Source organism: Micrasema longulum, unplaced genomic scaffold (genome assembly GCF_059751315.1).
Source record: "Micrasema longulum isolate JH-2025_06_02 unplaced genomic scaffold, ASM5975131v1 h1tg002046l, whole genome shotgun sequence".
Taxonomy (NCBI): Eukaryota; Metazoa; Arthropoda; class Insecta; order Trichoptera; family Brachycentridae; genus Micrasema; species Micrasema longulum.
This window is the reverse complement of record NW_028279214.1, coordinates 143,700-159,114: the sequence shown is the minus strand read 5'-3', so window position 1 is coordinate 159,114 and position 15,415 is coordinate 143,700. Positions and strand designations below refer to the sequence as shown.

The window sequence follows — 15,415 nt, the reverse complement described above, 5'->3', positions numbered from 1 at the left end:
GTGGAAATGGGATACATCGCCTATCAAAATATCAGGGTGTGTCAATGTATCAAAGAATGAAACGTAAAAAAAAAAAAAAAAACAGACATTGCAGCGATGTTTTGAAAAGATCGATGTATCATATGGATCTCTCAACACTGAACCAAACAGGGGCCCCGATTACAATGGGAAGTTAAGTCATTAGCGACAGTTACTTCGTCGCGGAATGATCTGATGTCATCAAATTTAGTTATTTTATTTTATTTGGGAAATCAACAGTTCTACATACATATTTATAGTAAACAAACAGATCTATATTGTATTAACTCAGAACTAGTAACAGATTTCCACAAAGTTAGTAAAGAAAATATATTACTTATGAAATAAATATATATATGTTTATACATATAAAAATGTTATTTTCATGTTCTTGTAAATATTTTTCAATAATTAAAGTTTTTTTTTAAGAACAGTAAGTTATTGTAAATTGGGCGGGATTAGGACAAAGATGCTTGAAGAGGGGATAAGGAGGGGAAGGGAGATGTACATATTTGTTTTTATAATGTCTACTTGGTTACATAATGCATTTTTAGTGTAAATTTTAAATCAGATAAATTCATCAACACTTATAATACAGTATGCTAAATAATTGATGAAACACGTGCCATTGCCTACATAAGTTATCAGAAATTGCGAATCGGACATGTGACCAAGAAAGTTAAGAGGAAAAAATTTACCTTCAGAAAATACTTTTAAACGCCCTAAGCATTAGATAGGCATACGTGGATGAACAAATTAATTCAAGGTAAGCAATCTGTGTACTGGCATACGAAAATAGCTGATGAATGAAAAAAGTCCTTAACTTGGGAAAAATTTAAAGCTCGTTTTGGGGATCCAAAAAATTTCATTCTTTTGTACCAAAACCCATTAAAAAGGTCCTAGTTATGACGTTCTTCAACTTCAACTCGATTCAAATGATCTTTCAAAATATCGGTCCATCTCAAATCTCACAATAATCGCAAAAATATTAGAAAAACTTGTACAATTTTTCTCGAGAGACTTAAAAAGTCTTAACGGTATTTGTGAAAATTCACTGGTTCCAGTCATCTTTATGAATAGTATGAGGTCAAATTTCAAAATGCAAGTTCTCCAGTACACCCAGTAACAACAGGAGTACTGCAAGGATCGGTTTTAGAGCTATTGTTCTATCTTTTGCACACAGAAGACATAGAAAAAAATAATTAAATCTTGCGGATTATGGGCTCATTGTTATGCTGATAATACACAAATATACTTTTTCTGTAAACCAATTTATAAAGACAATTAGCCATCACTCAGTGCATTGGAAAAATAGGGAATGGCTGAAAATCGACTTATCCTTAATTCATCGAAAACCTTTGGGTAGCAACACCAAGAACTACCTCCAGAAATTCAAAATTGTGCAACAGAATTGCTTTTCAGAAAGAAAATAAAATTGTTTATTTGTGAAATCGTTTCCTGACTTGAAAAGTGATACTTTTTAGATGTAATTTCTAGAAGTACAAACATAATATGTGTATTACATGATGTGTAAAATGGGTCAGTAAGTACACCTTATTTTTTAAATTAAGTATTATGTACAGTGCCCTTGAAGTAATTATTCTCAAAAAGGTGCTATAAACATTGTCGAAATTTATTATTATTATTCCTAGTTTTTATGGTTAGTTAACATTACTACTACAAGCCATGCTCGCCAACAACACCTGAATATTTTCTTTTATTTAGATTTTAATTAATACTTACAGACTTCCCTAAAAGTTCATGATTTTTGTATCGTTTGTTAAATTTGTGTTTGGTTGAATTTGTTAAAAAACAGCACATTGTGTTTTGAGAATAGTTGTGATAGTGAGGTTAAAGATACTGTCGCATTTAAAATACATGTGCCTACCTAAGCTTAAATTGAGGTTCACCTAAAAAATAAACAGTGAATTAAAAAATGTTTCACTCTAAGCAGAATCTCAAAATTATATAAATAAAAAATTGTTAAAATTTATTTGATAAAATAAATAAAAATAATTATTGTTGATTTACTTTTTCTTTATTTTTTCGTTTTTATATTTATTGGAAAAAATCTTAACAAAATAAGTATCAAATTACAAAATGGTTAGTACATAAATTATATAATAGCGTTTCTACCTCTCTAATATAATGAAAACTGGTGTTTAGAGAGGGAGTTCATTTTACAGTTATTTTTACACATACAGTGGTGCCTCACACAACGAACTTAATTCGTTCCAGGAGCAAGTTCGTTATGCGAAAAGTTCGTTATGTGAAACGCGTTTTCCCATAACAATACATGTTAAAAAAAATAATTCGTTCTGTAGCATAAAATATGGTAAGATGACATAAAAAAAAGATAAATTTTTTGTTATTATTTTTATTTAGATACATCTAAAAACATAATGAAAAAAACACACATTTTTTAATTTTAAGAAATAATCGAATCTTGCACATCTTCATCCATTTTCCGCTTTTTGGCCGATGGTGCAGTGAAAAACCTGTCCAAAGTCGTTTGTTTCTCTCTTTTCTTCAACATCTGCCGGAAATAACGGACAAGAGTATCGGAGTACAGGTCGTTGATCCTGTTTGCTTCAGCGGAATCCGGATAGTGGGCATTGGTAAACTCCTGAACTGCTTTCCATTTGACCAGGATGTTCTTGATGTCAGCAGTTGGAATTGGTTGATTGTTTGATTGTTGCTCCTCGTTATCAGATGACGCTTCCCTTTGAGCATTGTCCTGTTGTTGGGCCAGAAGTGTTTGGAGCTCTTCAGTTGTCAGCTCTTCTTTGTGTTCCTCAATAAGCTCCTCTACATCCTCTTCAACGATTGCTGCGACACGTGCGTAAGTTAAGCGTACTGCTCAGTGACTAACGACTGCCTGCGCAGAAGGATGCAATAAATCGGCAGTGATCGTGTGAAGTGGGCGACTTCGTTGTGTGAAGCGAAGTTCGTTGTGTGAAGCGAAGTTCGTTGTATGAATCGTGAAATGAACGAAAAGGAAGTTCGTTGTGTGCAGCGTTCGCTGTGCGAGGCGTTCGTTATGCGAGGCACCACTGTATATGTATTTGGTTTTATATTATTTTTATACACATATATTTAATATTTATTTCACATTTTATTTTTACTATCTAAAATAGATTCCTTAAAATTAGATATTATATTCTAAATATAATCAATTTTCCACTGTATGGAGCTCAGCCTAGTATGTGTTTTTTTAAATTTAGATTTAAATGTTTTAATATTTGTTATTGATTTTAAGATTTCTAGATCTGATCATTAATGTTTTTTTTCCTACATGAATAATGATTTAAAGATGCTGTTGTATTGCATATGTGTAAAGTTAAATTATTTGGAAATCTAGAGTTTTGAGAGTTTTGTAAATTAGTGTTTTTTCTCTCTTTAAGTTTGTATAATGGATGCTTTGAAACCATAGAATTAAGATCTTAATTCTATGTAACACTTTTATTTATTTTATTTTGTTTCCATCTTTTACGATGACTTTAACCTGAATACTGAATATGGTGAATCAAAAAAGATTGTTGTTTTAAGAGCAAAAATATTGTAAAAATATCAAAATACCGGGTTTCGGATACTTTAAATTGTAATATCGAAAAAATACCAGTATTAGAAAAATGCTATGTATTGGTTGTCTTGGTGATCGTTGCTATGGATTTGTTTAACAACATCAAGGTAGTTGCTGTCGAATCACTAATTACGTTAATAAATATTCTTTCTAGAAAGTGTATTTAATTTTTAAACTAAGTATGGTGATTTTAACTGTAAAGAAAGGTGATGAACCGCAGTTCCTATTTGAAACTACAATTAATAATCAAGTAGACGATGTAACCAAAGAATGTACTGCAATATACAATGGTCGTCTTAAAGTATCACGTATTTGCTATGGTGAGTAATGTTCAAATCTAACCATTCTATTTTCCTATCACATAAACCAAAAAGATATCGAAATACGCTGCAAATGGTTTACCAATGCAGTGCCCAATATAAAAAATATTAAAAAAACTTTAAAATATTCTATTGCACCTATCTGTCAAGATTGTACTAAATGAGCTTCTCATTTGATTAAATTCTCATATTTTTTGTCAGTTTGTTTTTGGATTTGTATTAATGTACCTCACTACATAGGCTTGCTTAGTAAGCCTATCATGCGCGGTCCATCCATATATTGGATGGAGCCAATGCTTCCTTAAAAATTTGACCTCTAACCAATCAGTATCTATTTTCTTTTTATTCAATAAATCAGCTATAAGTTAACTGATCCTTCAAACAACTAAAAGAAATATTTTATTGGTTTGTTGTTTTAATCAAAGCCATCTGAGAAGGATTCGATGTTCTTCCAACTTCCAAAAATTTGTGACAACCCTGCAAACACCCTTTTGACGTCGCAGTTATATGTGAACGCTGCAAACTGGTATAAAATACACCGCGCTTTGTCTGATTCTCGATTATGGAACTACATAAGTGCTTTAGTTCCTTTAAGGCAGTTCCTTTGTACAGAATTTTACAAGTCCGCGCATGCGCAAATAGAGATCTTTAATATCTGTGGAACCAATACTAACAAACGCATCCAGCGGTGCTATTCTGAACAGCTCTTGCTGCTGTAGAAAACACTTATATTTCCATGTATTTACGTACAAAATACGTGAGATAAAAGCTTTTTTTACGGCCATGAGAGCATTTGGAATATCACCCCAGGTTCGTTTACTTTGTATTCTGATGGTTTTATAACAAATTCAACACTTGACTATGTTGATAAGATGGATATAACATAAAACAAGGTATATTATTTAACTATGATATATAACTCTTTTATGCTGAAATTATGGCATACAATTGTTTTATAGTTTATTTCAAAGCACTTAATTTGAATTTATGTGTTATTAATAGGCATAAATTTTACCTATGTATGCTTCCCTAATCGGAAACTTCACCGCACGCTCCCGAAGCCTATATCGATGCTGGAATGCATTTTTATGAGTTATTTTAGTGATAGTCTCTAGAATGTATGCCTGTACAGTGAATTGGTGATAAACAAAAGTAAGTAAAAAGTGATAGTATTTGAAATGGGATGTGAGGTTACTCAGTGCATAGTAAATGTTAACAACAAATGTCTTGAACGAGTAAAAGTATTTATGTGAAGTATGTTTTCAAGAGATAGAAGAGTAGAGGAAGATGTTGAAAGGAGAGTGAATGGGGGCAGCAAAATGAATGGCGCACTAATTTCAATTTTATTTATTCATATATATGTACATTAAAAAATAGAGTACCTTAATTCATATATATAGAAATAATACAATTAAAAAGTCAGTAAAATTAGGTGTATATAAAAAATAACACATAAGTAAACATTATATAATGAGAATATATGTTAAAAACGTAAGAGAATCTTGTAATGAAAAACTCCCTCAGAGACGGGAAAAATGTCCATATCCAAAGTAATATTGTTCAACATAGATATAGCTAGGCATAACCGTTGGGAGGTTGGTCCTGTATATTGAAATGTGGAACAGTCTATGTTGACACTGTCTAAGGTAATTATCTGGAACATAAAAGCTAATGCTCCACATAATTTAGGGTTGTCAATAATACCGCGCAGCAATCGAAAGAAATGCGTAGTTAAATAAACATTCCTTCTGGTGTTTAAGCTGTTGTAACCCAGCATACCCTGGAGAAACTCAGTGGGATAAAGCCATGGATAATATCCGCACTCTCTCATGTAGAGAAACCGAAGAAATTTCTTCTGAACCCTCTCCATTATGAGAAGAGTACTTCAACTCACACAGTCCCCAAATCATTGAACCACTTTCAAGTTTACTTCACACCAACGAGTTATAAAGAATTCTCCGTACTCGTGTATTACCAAAAACCCTGGCAATACGCAGGACGAATCCTAACATCTTCAACGAACTACCACTGACTGTTTTGATCTGATCATGAAACATCAGACTAAGCACAGTAATATTAATAAAAAATATGTCAAAGCTAGACTAGCAGTGCACCAGGAAGTTTTAGTCCCGAAAGTTATGTTTGGAAGCGAAACATGGAACTGCCAACTGATGAAAGCAGAGTGAACAGGTTAAAAATGCGATCTCTTAGACTGGCCATTCTCAACCTGCGGTCCGCGGGCCACATCATGCGGCCCACCAAGCTTTTATGTGCGGCCTGAAATACATTTATTATTAGGAAAGTTTTTTTAAAAAATCTTGCATTCTATCTTAAGAATATTTTTAGATACGTGCGAACAGTTATCGCTAGCAGGGAACTTACTGAAACTAATGTCGATTAAGGGTAGCAGTAGCAATTGATAGCCGGATTTGTCTAAAATAGTAAAAACTTCATCCCAGTATCGAAAATCACACTAATTTTTAAATACACACTCAGATATACGTTAGTTTTAAAATAATTTTTTTATTGTATTTTGAGGTACAAATATGATGAAAAAATAACAATATAAGGAAATTCGCTGTTGTTTGAGCTGGTATTGGCTGGTATGCTGATAAGTGAGAAGTATTATTATCATTCTGTTTAAGTTAAAAATAAATAATTGTTAATTTATCATGTGGCACCGCCTAATCTTCCATCACACAGGTTTTAACAAATACGGTTTTTTCCTCAGAGTAATAATTCGCTAATAACTCGTTTGGATCTTAGTTTAACAGCAAACGTGTAATGAACGGTTTCGCTTGCAATTATTGACCTAAGTACATACGGCCCGTAGTATTGCTGTAAACTGTAGCTAGTTCATAAATAAATCATAGAATTGTTTTTGTCCGTACTTTTATTACTCTTAAGTTACTCTTAAGTTATTACTTTTATTACTCTTAAGATTTTTCCTTTTATTATTTTTTTTCCATCATATCAGTATAATGCTGCTGGCCACATAACTTAGCAAACATATGTAGGTTGCCTGAAGAAAAAAAAGTATGAGTATGGCTGTCTTAGACGATTGTGTGGGAAATCAATGTGTGAGAGAGTTACCAATGATGAAATCAAGCAAGAGTTCAAATCCGAGACAGGTATAATCGATATGATTAAGAAAGGATAACTGTGATGGTTTTGTCATGTAGAATGAATGGATGATGAAAGAATGGTTTAACAGATATATATATATATATTTATTAATTATATGGTGTGAATGAATGGTAATGTAGGATAAGGATGTCTAAGAAAGACGTGGGATGATCAGATAAACCAAAATCTCAAATCTGGTTATGCCTAAAGCAAACACAACCGAAGGGTATGTATGACAAGATGTATGAATTTGGAAAAAGCTAGGAATCTATGTCAGGATAGACATGTGCGATAGTCCATCTTCTCCCTACCCCTACAGAAATAGCGTTATAGTAGTAGTAGTAGTAATAAATTAAGTTTTTTTTTAAAACCAGTATCAGCATGAGTATTTACTTAATAATTATTTCATAGAGTAAGGTATCTGGGTCCGATTCCAATGGGAAGTTAACATTTATCTTAAATTTTATTTACTAAGTAAAATTTGGTTTTTTGTATGAAAAGTATAAAACGCATACAATTTTTATTTCTAAACATGTTCAGTTACTGGTTACCAATGAAGATATCTTAAATTTTCATACAAATATACACATTTTTGTGTATAAATATTGATTTTCTTTTATACTGTATCGATATGTACCGATGAAGATGGAGTTTATAATTGCAACCCTGGTCTAATTTACATAATTTCATGTTTATACATAAACATTTACTAGATGTGTAAAAGTAGATATGTTTAGAATTTTACAAAAACATGTACTTTTTATGAAATTTATGAATGAAATTTTTTTTTTTTTTAAATGATCTCTTTTTTGCTGGTCGATCCTGTTAAAAACTCATTTTCTTAAATATCTAAAAGTTTCCCAAATTACTGATTCATGACTTTGGCAATAGTTAAGTGACTATATGTTTTGCTTGTTTGTGGCACATTCTTATGTAACTTATTATTGTGTTGTAAAACTCGATGACAGAAATGGAAGAGCTTTTGAAATACGGAACGATGCTGCCTCCAGAAATCCTGGGCTTAACTCCGGAACAGGTGACCGAGCTCGGTCTCAAAGACTCATGGGCAGAGCGCTGCGCTCCTATAGGATGGCTCAATAACCCAGATCCCATAGGAAGGAGGTGTGGGAGACAACCAGCTCCGCAGCATCAAAAAGTGCTGTCCTCTGCTGTTGAAAGAGCGAGGGAAATGATATCAAAGGTATCAATTTTTATTCAGAAAACAATTTTTAAAAAAATTTATAAATGAAACGGTGATACGAGTATTAAATTAAAAACACGAAACCAATTAAATTTCCTTTTTGATGCAAATGGAGAGTTTATTATTCTGGTTGTGCTTTTATGGTTTATTCCTACATAATTGCCCTAATAGTTTTACACAACACCTTTCTTACCTACATTATTTTAGAATTGATTGAAAATAAGAAAATTTATGCTGATTTTTCAGTTTTCTTTTAAACTGAATAAGAATATTATTTTTTTCCATATGTGTTGAAAATGAACACTTCCTATTAATTTGTGTCTTTAGAAACTGTGCGCTGCGGGTAAATTGCTTACCAGATCTGATGTGTCCAAAGCTTTGTTGGAATTATCTGGTGCTGTGACTATTGTGTACCCAATGGGATTACCAACCCACGATCCTATTCGCCAAGAATTAGAAAATAGAGAGGAACTAGATGGAACTCAGGTATATAATAAACATTCAGAGATTACAAAATTACATTATTTTATTGTTTGACAAGGGTTCACCTCACAAATAAAGTGTGAAAAATTCCTAGTTTAATTACTTTTAAGTAGTCTTTAATGCACTCGTTTTAAATTCATCTCCCTCCCAGAATAGCATCTTACTATGTCCAGATTGATAAACAATTTGTCGGACTGTCTATGATTTTCTAAAGAAAAATTTTCACATGTCCATTATCCTATTTGCATGGCAAGAAACTGCTATTTTAGAAAACAACAACTGTGCTTACTTGGGATTAAATGAATGTTACTTAATTTGATAATCAATGATTATGATTTCTTTAATACTATTGCAATCAATAGATTTGCAGGTGTTTTTTCTTATGTATGTAAGTAACTATTTATTTAACAAAACTTCATGCCTATTGAGTACTTACCTAAAAATAATTATTTTTATCATTTTAAAACAAATAATATAAATAGTAATAAAATAATTTAAATTAATTACACAAAACACTGTTGAGTGAAAAGACACCTGTATTATTGACTTATTTGACAAATTGTAGTCTGCATTACTTTACGGGCTGTTTAACCCATTACGTAATGCCAACTGTAAATAAAACTTATAAGTTAATGAATAGAAAGCAGATAGCTGCTAAACTGCTGATATGTACAGAAAAATAGATTCACATTATCCGCAGAAGCCGTATTCACCAAGCGAATTGCCCAATTAATGGGTGAATTCTGACTTGCATTTGTACGGCTTCTGGGTGTGTAAAACAGTGCATGAGATCTCGCTCTAGTATAATTATTGGGAATGTACAAACTTCTCTCTTTCAGCATATTTGGATTATATATACTTCCAGAAATCAGCTTATAGAAATGTTTCCCAAGAAAAATTTGACGGTGAGATTCGAGGGTGTTGTAATCCATCATCCCTGCAAGAAATAGTAATAGATACAATGTCTTTAGTGGCTGATAAGCAACCAGAAAAAAAAAAAAAAACATCCACTTTTATATCCCATTTGAATATTTTTTCAAAACTTTTAGCTCATAATATAAAATCATTGCGAAAAATTATGCATTTGATGAAAAGCTGAAACTTAACGAATTTACATTTTGGTTTCTTGTGTGATTGGTTCTGGAAAAAAATAAGGTGCTGATCTACGGGAAATTGAATATTTAAAATGTTTGCTTGCACCCGTTGAAAATTAAAGCATTTAATTGTAAGGCAAAGTTTCTCAAAAATTTATTAAAAATTCATTACTTTGAACAACGTCACGAGTTCTTGCTATCAACCAATCATCGACAGTGTTAGATAGATTTCCAGTTTCTGGGAAGCCAACTCACTAGTCAGGACAACTTGCCAATGACAACTAGTGACGTCATGGACAGAGTAATTACAAAACTTTAAAAAATCAAAGCGATTATAATACGATACATAAAAATAGGTTTTTTTTGTTAGTTTGATAGTCAAATAAAAAACATTAAAAAAACACTGAACTTCCTCATTTTGTAACAATACTATTTTTCCTTGGTGTATTCTTACCCTCAAAACTGTCAAATAATGTCATTTCACTTTCAATTTTCAACCACATATCACTGTCAATTTGCCAGTACTTGGAAATTAAAATTAGTAGTTATTTCTAAATGCTTTCATTATTGAGTTTGATTTTTAACTGCATATTGTATTTTAAGTAATTGTCAAATAATAATTATTTAAAAATAATTGTTGTGTAATTGAAATATTTTCAGATGCTTAAAGCGGGTAAAAATATTTTATTTTTTTTTGTATTATTATTTTTAATTCTGGGACAGGACTTTTGTAATTATAATTTAAAATATTATGTGAGGAATATTCAGACAGTCACCAAATAAATTATTGGTTATATATTATAGATAACTGTATTTCTGTGTGGGTTAGAAAAAATACGCTTTCTTACCAAATAATAAAATGTCCTCTCTATGCAGTTTCCCTTGTGTAATGTAAATGCCCCTACCACATAACTTTTAAAAGGGAAACATAACTGTGTTATAATTTAGTAAATGTTTCAATGATTCTTATTCATTAGAAGCCTTGCACTGAACCTCACTAATAAGTGTAAAAATGTTCATATTATACAACATTAATTAAATTATTTTAGGCCTCTTTGGAAGTTTTGGATCCGACGACAACGGTAATGTGGTTCTGTGGAAAGCAGCTTCTATCGGGTGCACCATTGAGCAAGCAGCTTGGCCGCAATGACAAATGCAAAGTAAGATTATCTATACATATTTTTATGTTTTGAAAAATATTTATTGAAATATTTTCTCTTATAATTACATAGGTTTACATTGAATGTGAATAATAATAGAACAAAATTAAAAGAAAAAAAAACCCACATAGGCATAGCCTGTGCGTGGTATACTGGTTTAATTAGTTTTTATGTGAAAAAATGCACAATATAAATATTTTAGTACAAAAACAAAAATCCAAAAAGTAACATATTTTGCTAGCAATACTATAAATATCTTTGTCTTTACTTTAAATCATAGCATTAGTGTACTGCTAGAATTCAATGTGTGACAACCTGATCATAACTGACTTGCCTGTATGATTTGGTATTTAGTTTTTGCATTAATTAAGTCACCGAGTTTTTAATATCATCGAGTCAATGACATGTCACAAAGTCATTTTCTTGTCATATATTATATAGTAGGTAATGAAATAAGTCAAACTCAACTATTATTAGACCCTCATAAAAAGCATATCTCAGACCACTATCAAAGGTAATTGACTCAATGGCACTACCATGGGACCAGAACCCGGTTCCAATTTAATTAAACTTACCCAAAATTATATGATTTGTGTAGGTGGTAGTAAAACTCTCCAAGAGAGGTGAAGGAGCTCCGGCCAGGGAGCCAGTCTTATCTGAAGATGACAGAAAACATCTCATGCTGCAAGCGTACAGACGCCAGGAAGAGCTCAAGGTTTGTACAACGTTATAGTACTTGTGTGATTAAAGTAATTGCACCGGAACATTTTTTTACATGATTTCGTAATAACACGGTATATATATATTTTTTAAAATTGGACATTCATTTTACGAAGATTTTACATAAGTATTATTTATTTATTTATTTATTTTATTTTTGCACCACAACAGGCCAGGAGGCCCAATTACAGTGGTGAATTACATCACAGAACACCCAGGCTTGAGAAAAATCACATTTAATTTTTGTGTTCTCACCGGGAATCGAACCCGGAACCTTCCGTCTGTGAGTCGAGCGTCTTGACCACTACACCACGGAGGCCGCCAATTATAATTATACTATTTGTATTTTGAATGACGACTTTCAATGCAATGGAAAATTGGATATAAAAAATGTTTCCTTAAGCTCGGTAAAAATTAGAGCATTTCATTGTCCGGCGAAATTTTTTGAAAATGTATGAAAAAGTTAATTAAAAATATTTTTATGAAAATAAACTATTTTTATTGACGTCATTAGTTTTCCGAAATTAGCCAACGCTAAAGTGTTGTGACATATTTCCGGTGACCGGAAAGCCAACTCACCAATCGAGACAACTCACCGAGGAAAACTTGCGACGTCACAGGCGTAGTAATTTCAAAATCGCAAAAGTTAAAAAAATCATCGTTGATAATATGATACATAAAAATATTTAGAAAATAAAATTGACTTAGTTTGATAGTCTACTAATAAATAAAAATAACCACTAAACTTCCTCATTCCTTACATCGCTCTCTTTTACTTATTAAGGTTATAATGTATTATGATATTGAATAATCTTTGTTACGATTTTTTAATGTATTTTGTTTATTTTATTTTATTTTATTTTATTCAGAAAACATACAGTCATACATAATTAGTATTAAAAACAACAACTTTTTAACATAAAAATACCTATTAAGTTTTCATAAATTATGCAAAAGATGTAAACATTAAATGTGACAGAAAAAAAAATAAATACGAATTTCAAATGAGAAAAGAATAGTTGTTAACATTTGCGTTTTCCATCGAAGTAATAAATTAAACTAAATAAAAAATATCGAATGCACACTCCGAGCCATCCACGCACATACACATGAACGCACATATAAAGCATACACAAACATATACATTACATGCGGCACATATACATATATACATAGCATAAACCACTCAAGATGCACATTCAGCACTATCCTAAATAATCGACCCCATGAAGGAATTTTCTGTATAAATTCAACGTGCAGTTAAAAATGTCTACACCAATACTGAGTCCATTATAATTTCTACAGGTACGTCTTAATGAATGAATTCGAGGTATAATTGTTTTTACAAGTTGGTATATAAAAAAGGGAATTTAATCTGGTATAGCAAAGAGGACAACCGAAACCAATATTTTATAAAAGATACGGCGAATCAACCATATTATTTAGAATTTTGAAAAGAAAAATTAAATCACATGTGAGGCGCCTTTTTTGTAGTGATTCTATATTAAAATTAATTAATTAAATATATTTGCAATGTTCTTATTAGAACACACATAACAATATGTATGATATGTGTGCCCTATTTTAAGATTTAAATAAAATAAAAATAAAATTAATCAAAGATGCGCTGTAATCATTTTCAATGTTGCCAAAACGATGTTCCAGGCTCCTTATAAATTTCTTTTGAATTTTCTCAATTTGATTAATATATACATTATATTGAGGGGACCATACTAATGAATAATTTGTTGCCATGTTATATTGTTTAAAAAAACTAAGGTACAATAAATAGTAAACAATTACATTCTTTTTCCACTCCCAATTGATTTTTGTACGAAACCCATCCACCATTGTTATTTTTTTAGTATGTTTTTTTTTACACGGTACTGCGTGAAATGTATCCCCAGTGTAAAATGAGGTTCCGGTGTCCACTGAAATCGGAGTTCAAAAATAATAAAAAAATTACAAATTGCATGCACCATGGAAAAGAACATTACAAATACATATTTTAACAAAAGCGAGCATTTAAATTTTTAACATTAAAATACCACAGGCGCTCAGAACGGGCACCTTTTGAATTCAAATTGGCATGTAATTACAAAATAAATAGTTTTGCCTAAATTTTAATTAAAATCAAACTCAATATTGCATGAAATCAGTTTTGTTATCCATAATGCGCGGGCCATATTTGTAAAACTTGTAAAGGAGTTTAATAAAAACCTTTTGATAATTGAGTCATAAAAATACACGGAGTTTTTAAAAAAAAAAAAAATATTAAAAAGAAATATTTGCGTTCTTATGATTTACCCAAATATTAAATTTGTCAAATATTAAAATGGAATCGAGTTGAGGTAGAGTGGGATTCGAACGACGGAACTTAGGTCTGCGAGTCTGAGACACTAGCCACAGGACCACAACCCGATCGGGTTCTTAAAAACTTGAGCCACAACAATATATTACAACAGAGATGAAGAACATTAAAAAAAAAGATATATCTATATACATTTACAGGTCTTATGACCTAAACTGGTTTAATTGGCCACTTTACACACGATTTCATCATCATCATCATTCCCTTTCTGCACGTAATGGTGCATAGGGCATTGCATTGGTACACCAACCGCAGCGTATCTTAATCATTTTTGTTACATGAAGGAAAGATGTTCAGACTTACGCTTCAGGTGCCAGTCCTGGGACCATGAAATATTCTCGTTTAAAAACACCCTTTTAAATAATATTTCATATCAACCATTCGGGAATCGAACCCGAGACCTCTTGCATAGTAGGCAAATGCATTGACCATTACACCACGAGGCCGACAAATGATTTAACATTCACCATTCTGTTTGAACCTCTATATTCCTTCAATTCTTTCATCTGTTGATATATTATGTATTTAAACTCATTAAAATAACATAGCCCCATAGCACCTTGTAAAAATACAAAAATAATTCAATTTAATTATTACTATATAATTTTGTATTTTGTATCCTCGCTTTTTTTGTATAATTTGAACTTTGAATTGTATAATTAAGATATCTGTCTCAAAGATGTCACAAAAGCGATGAAATCGTTAAATGGTGATTATAAATTTGTGTATTTAAATATCACTTGTCTTTTATCTCTATAATAAATAATCATTTTTTAGCTGTTCGAAAATTTAATAACTTAGATTTTTATTTATACAATTAAATTGATATAGGTACTTTTATGTTCTGTGAATTTGTCATCGTAAACTACAGTATTTTACAATATACATTGCTGGGAAAGACACTAAAAATATTTCGCTGAAATGTTTTTTTTTATATTGAAATGTAAAATATAACTTCTTCCACGGTGCATTCAATTTACAAAATTCACACTGGATTTTTTAAAAAGTAAAATAATATTAAACATTCATTATATATATTTTTTTACAGGTAAGTCTTAGACATCAATAATTATAAAATTATACACAAATATGACCTCAGAAAGTGGATAAAAGCTAGTTATTTATTTAAAAAATATGTATCAATACAATATTTTCGGATCAAAGGTAAGTTGGAAATTTCTGCTTTTAATAAATAATTATATTTTGTTTATAATTGAAATCACATATGTGATAATGTGGAATATGGCGGTTGGCAGCAAACAAGTATGCCGACGTAATATTCAGTAACGTTAATATATATATATTGTTCCAAAACCAATTAATGAATATAACAGACGAA

At 31.1% G+C, this 15,415-nt stretch overlaps 1 protein-coding gene across 1 annotated transcript; it reads left to right on the top strand.

Moving 5' to 3' along the window:
• The first annotated feature begins 1,139 nt into the window (after nucleotides 1-1,139).
• On the top strand, nucleotides 1,140-11,718 carry LOC148273185 (cilia- and flagella-associated protein 298). Its single transcript, XM_088239053.1, has 5 exons — nucleotides 1,140-1,557; nucleotides 8,016-8,248; nucleotides 8,576-8,734; nucleotides 10,875-10,985; nucleotides 11,584-11,718. Exons 1-5 carry the CDS (start codon nucleotides 1,542-1,544, stop codon nucleotides 11,716-11,718), a joined length of 654 nt encoding a protein of 217 aa, XP_088095179.1. The 5' UTR covers nucleotides 1,140-1,541.
• Nucleotides 11,719-15,415: the final 3,697 nt, after the last annotated feature.

Coding starts and splice junctions, on each gene's coding strand:
- LOC148273185 (XM_088239053.1), top strand. Junction 8,249..8,575: donor CGAGGGAAATGATATCAAAG/GTATCAATTTTT, acceptor TTGTGTCTTTAG/AAACTGTGCGCTGCGGGTAA. Junction 8,735..10,874: donor AGGAACTAGATGGAACTCAG/GTATATAATAAA, acceptor AAATTATTTTAG/GCCTCTTTGGAAGTTTTGGA.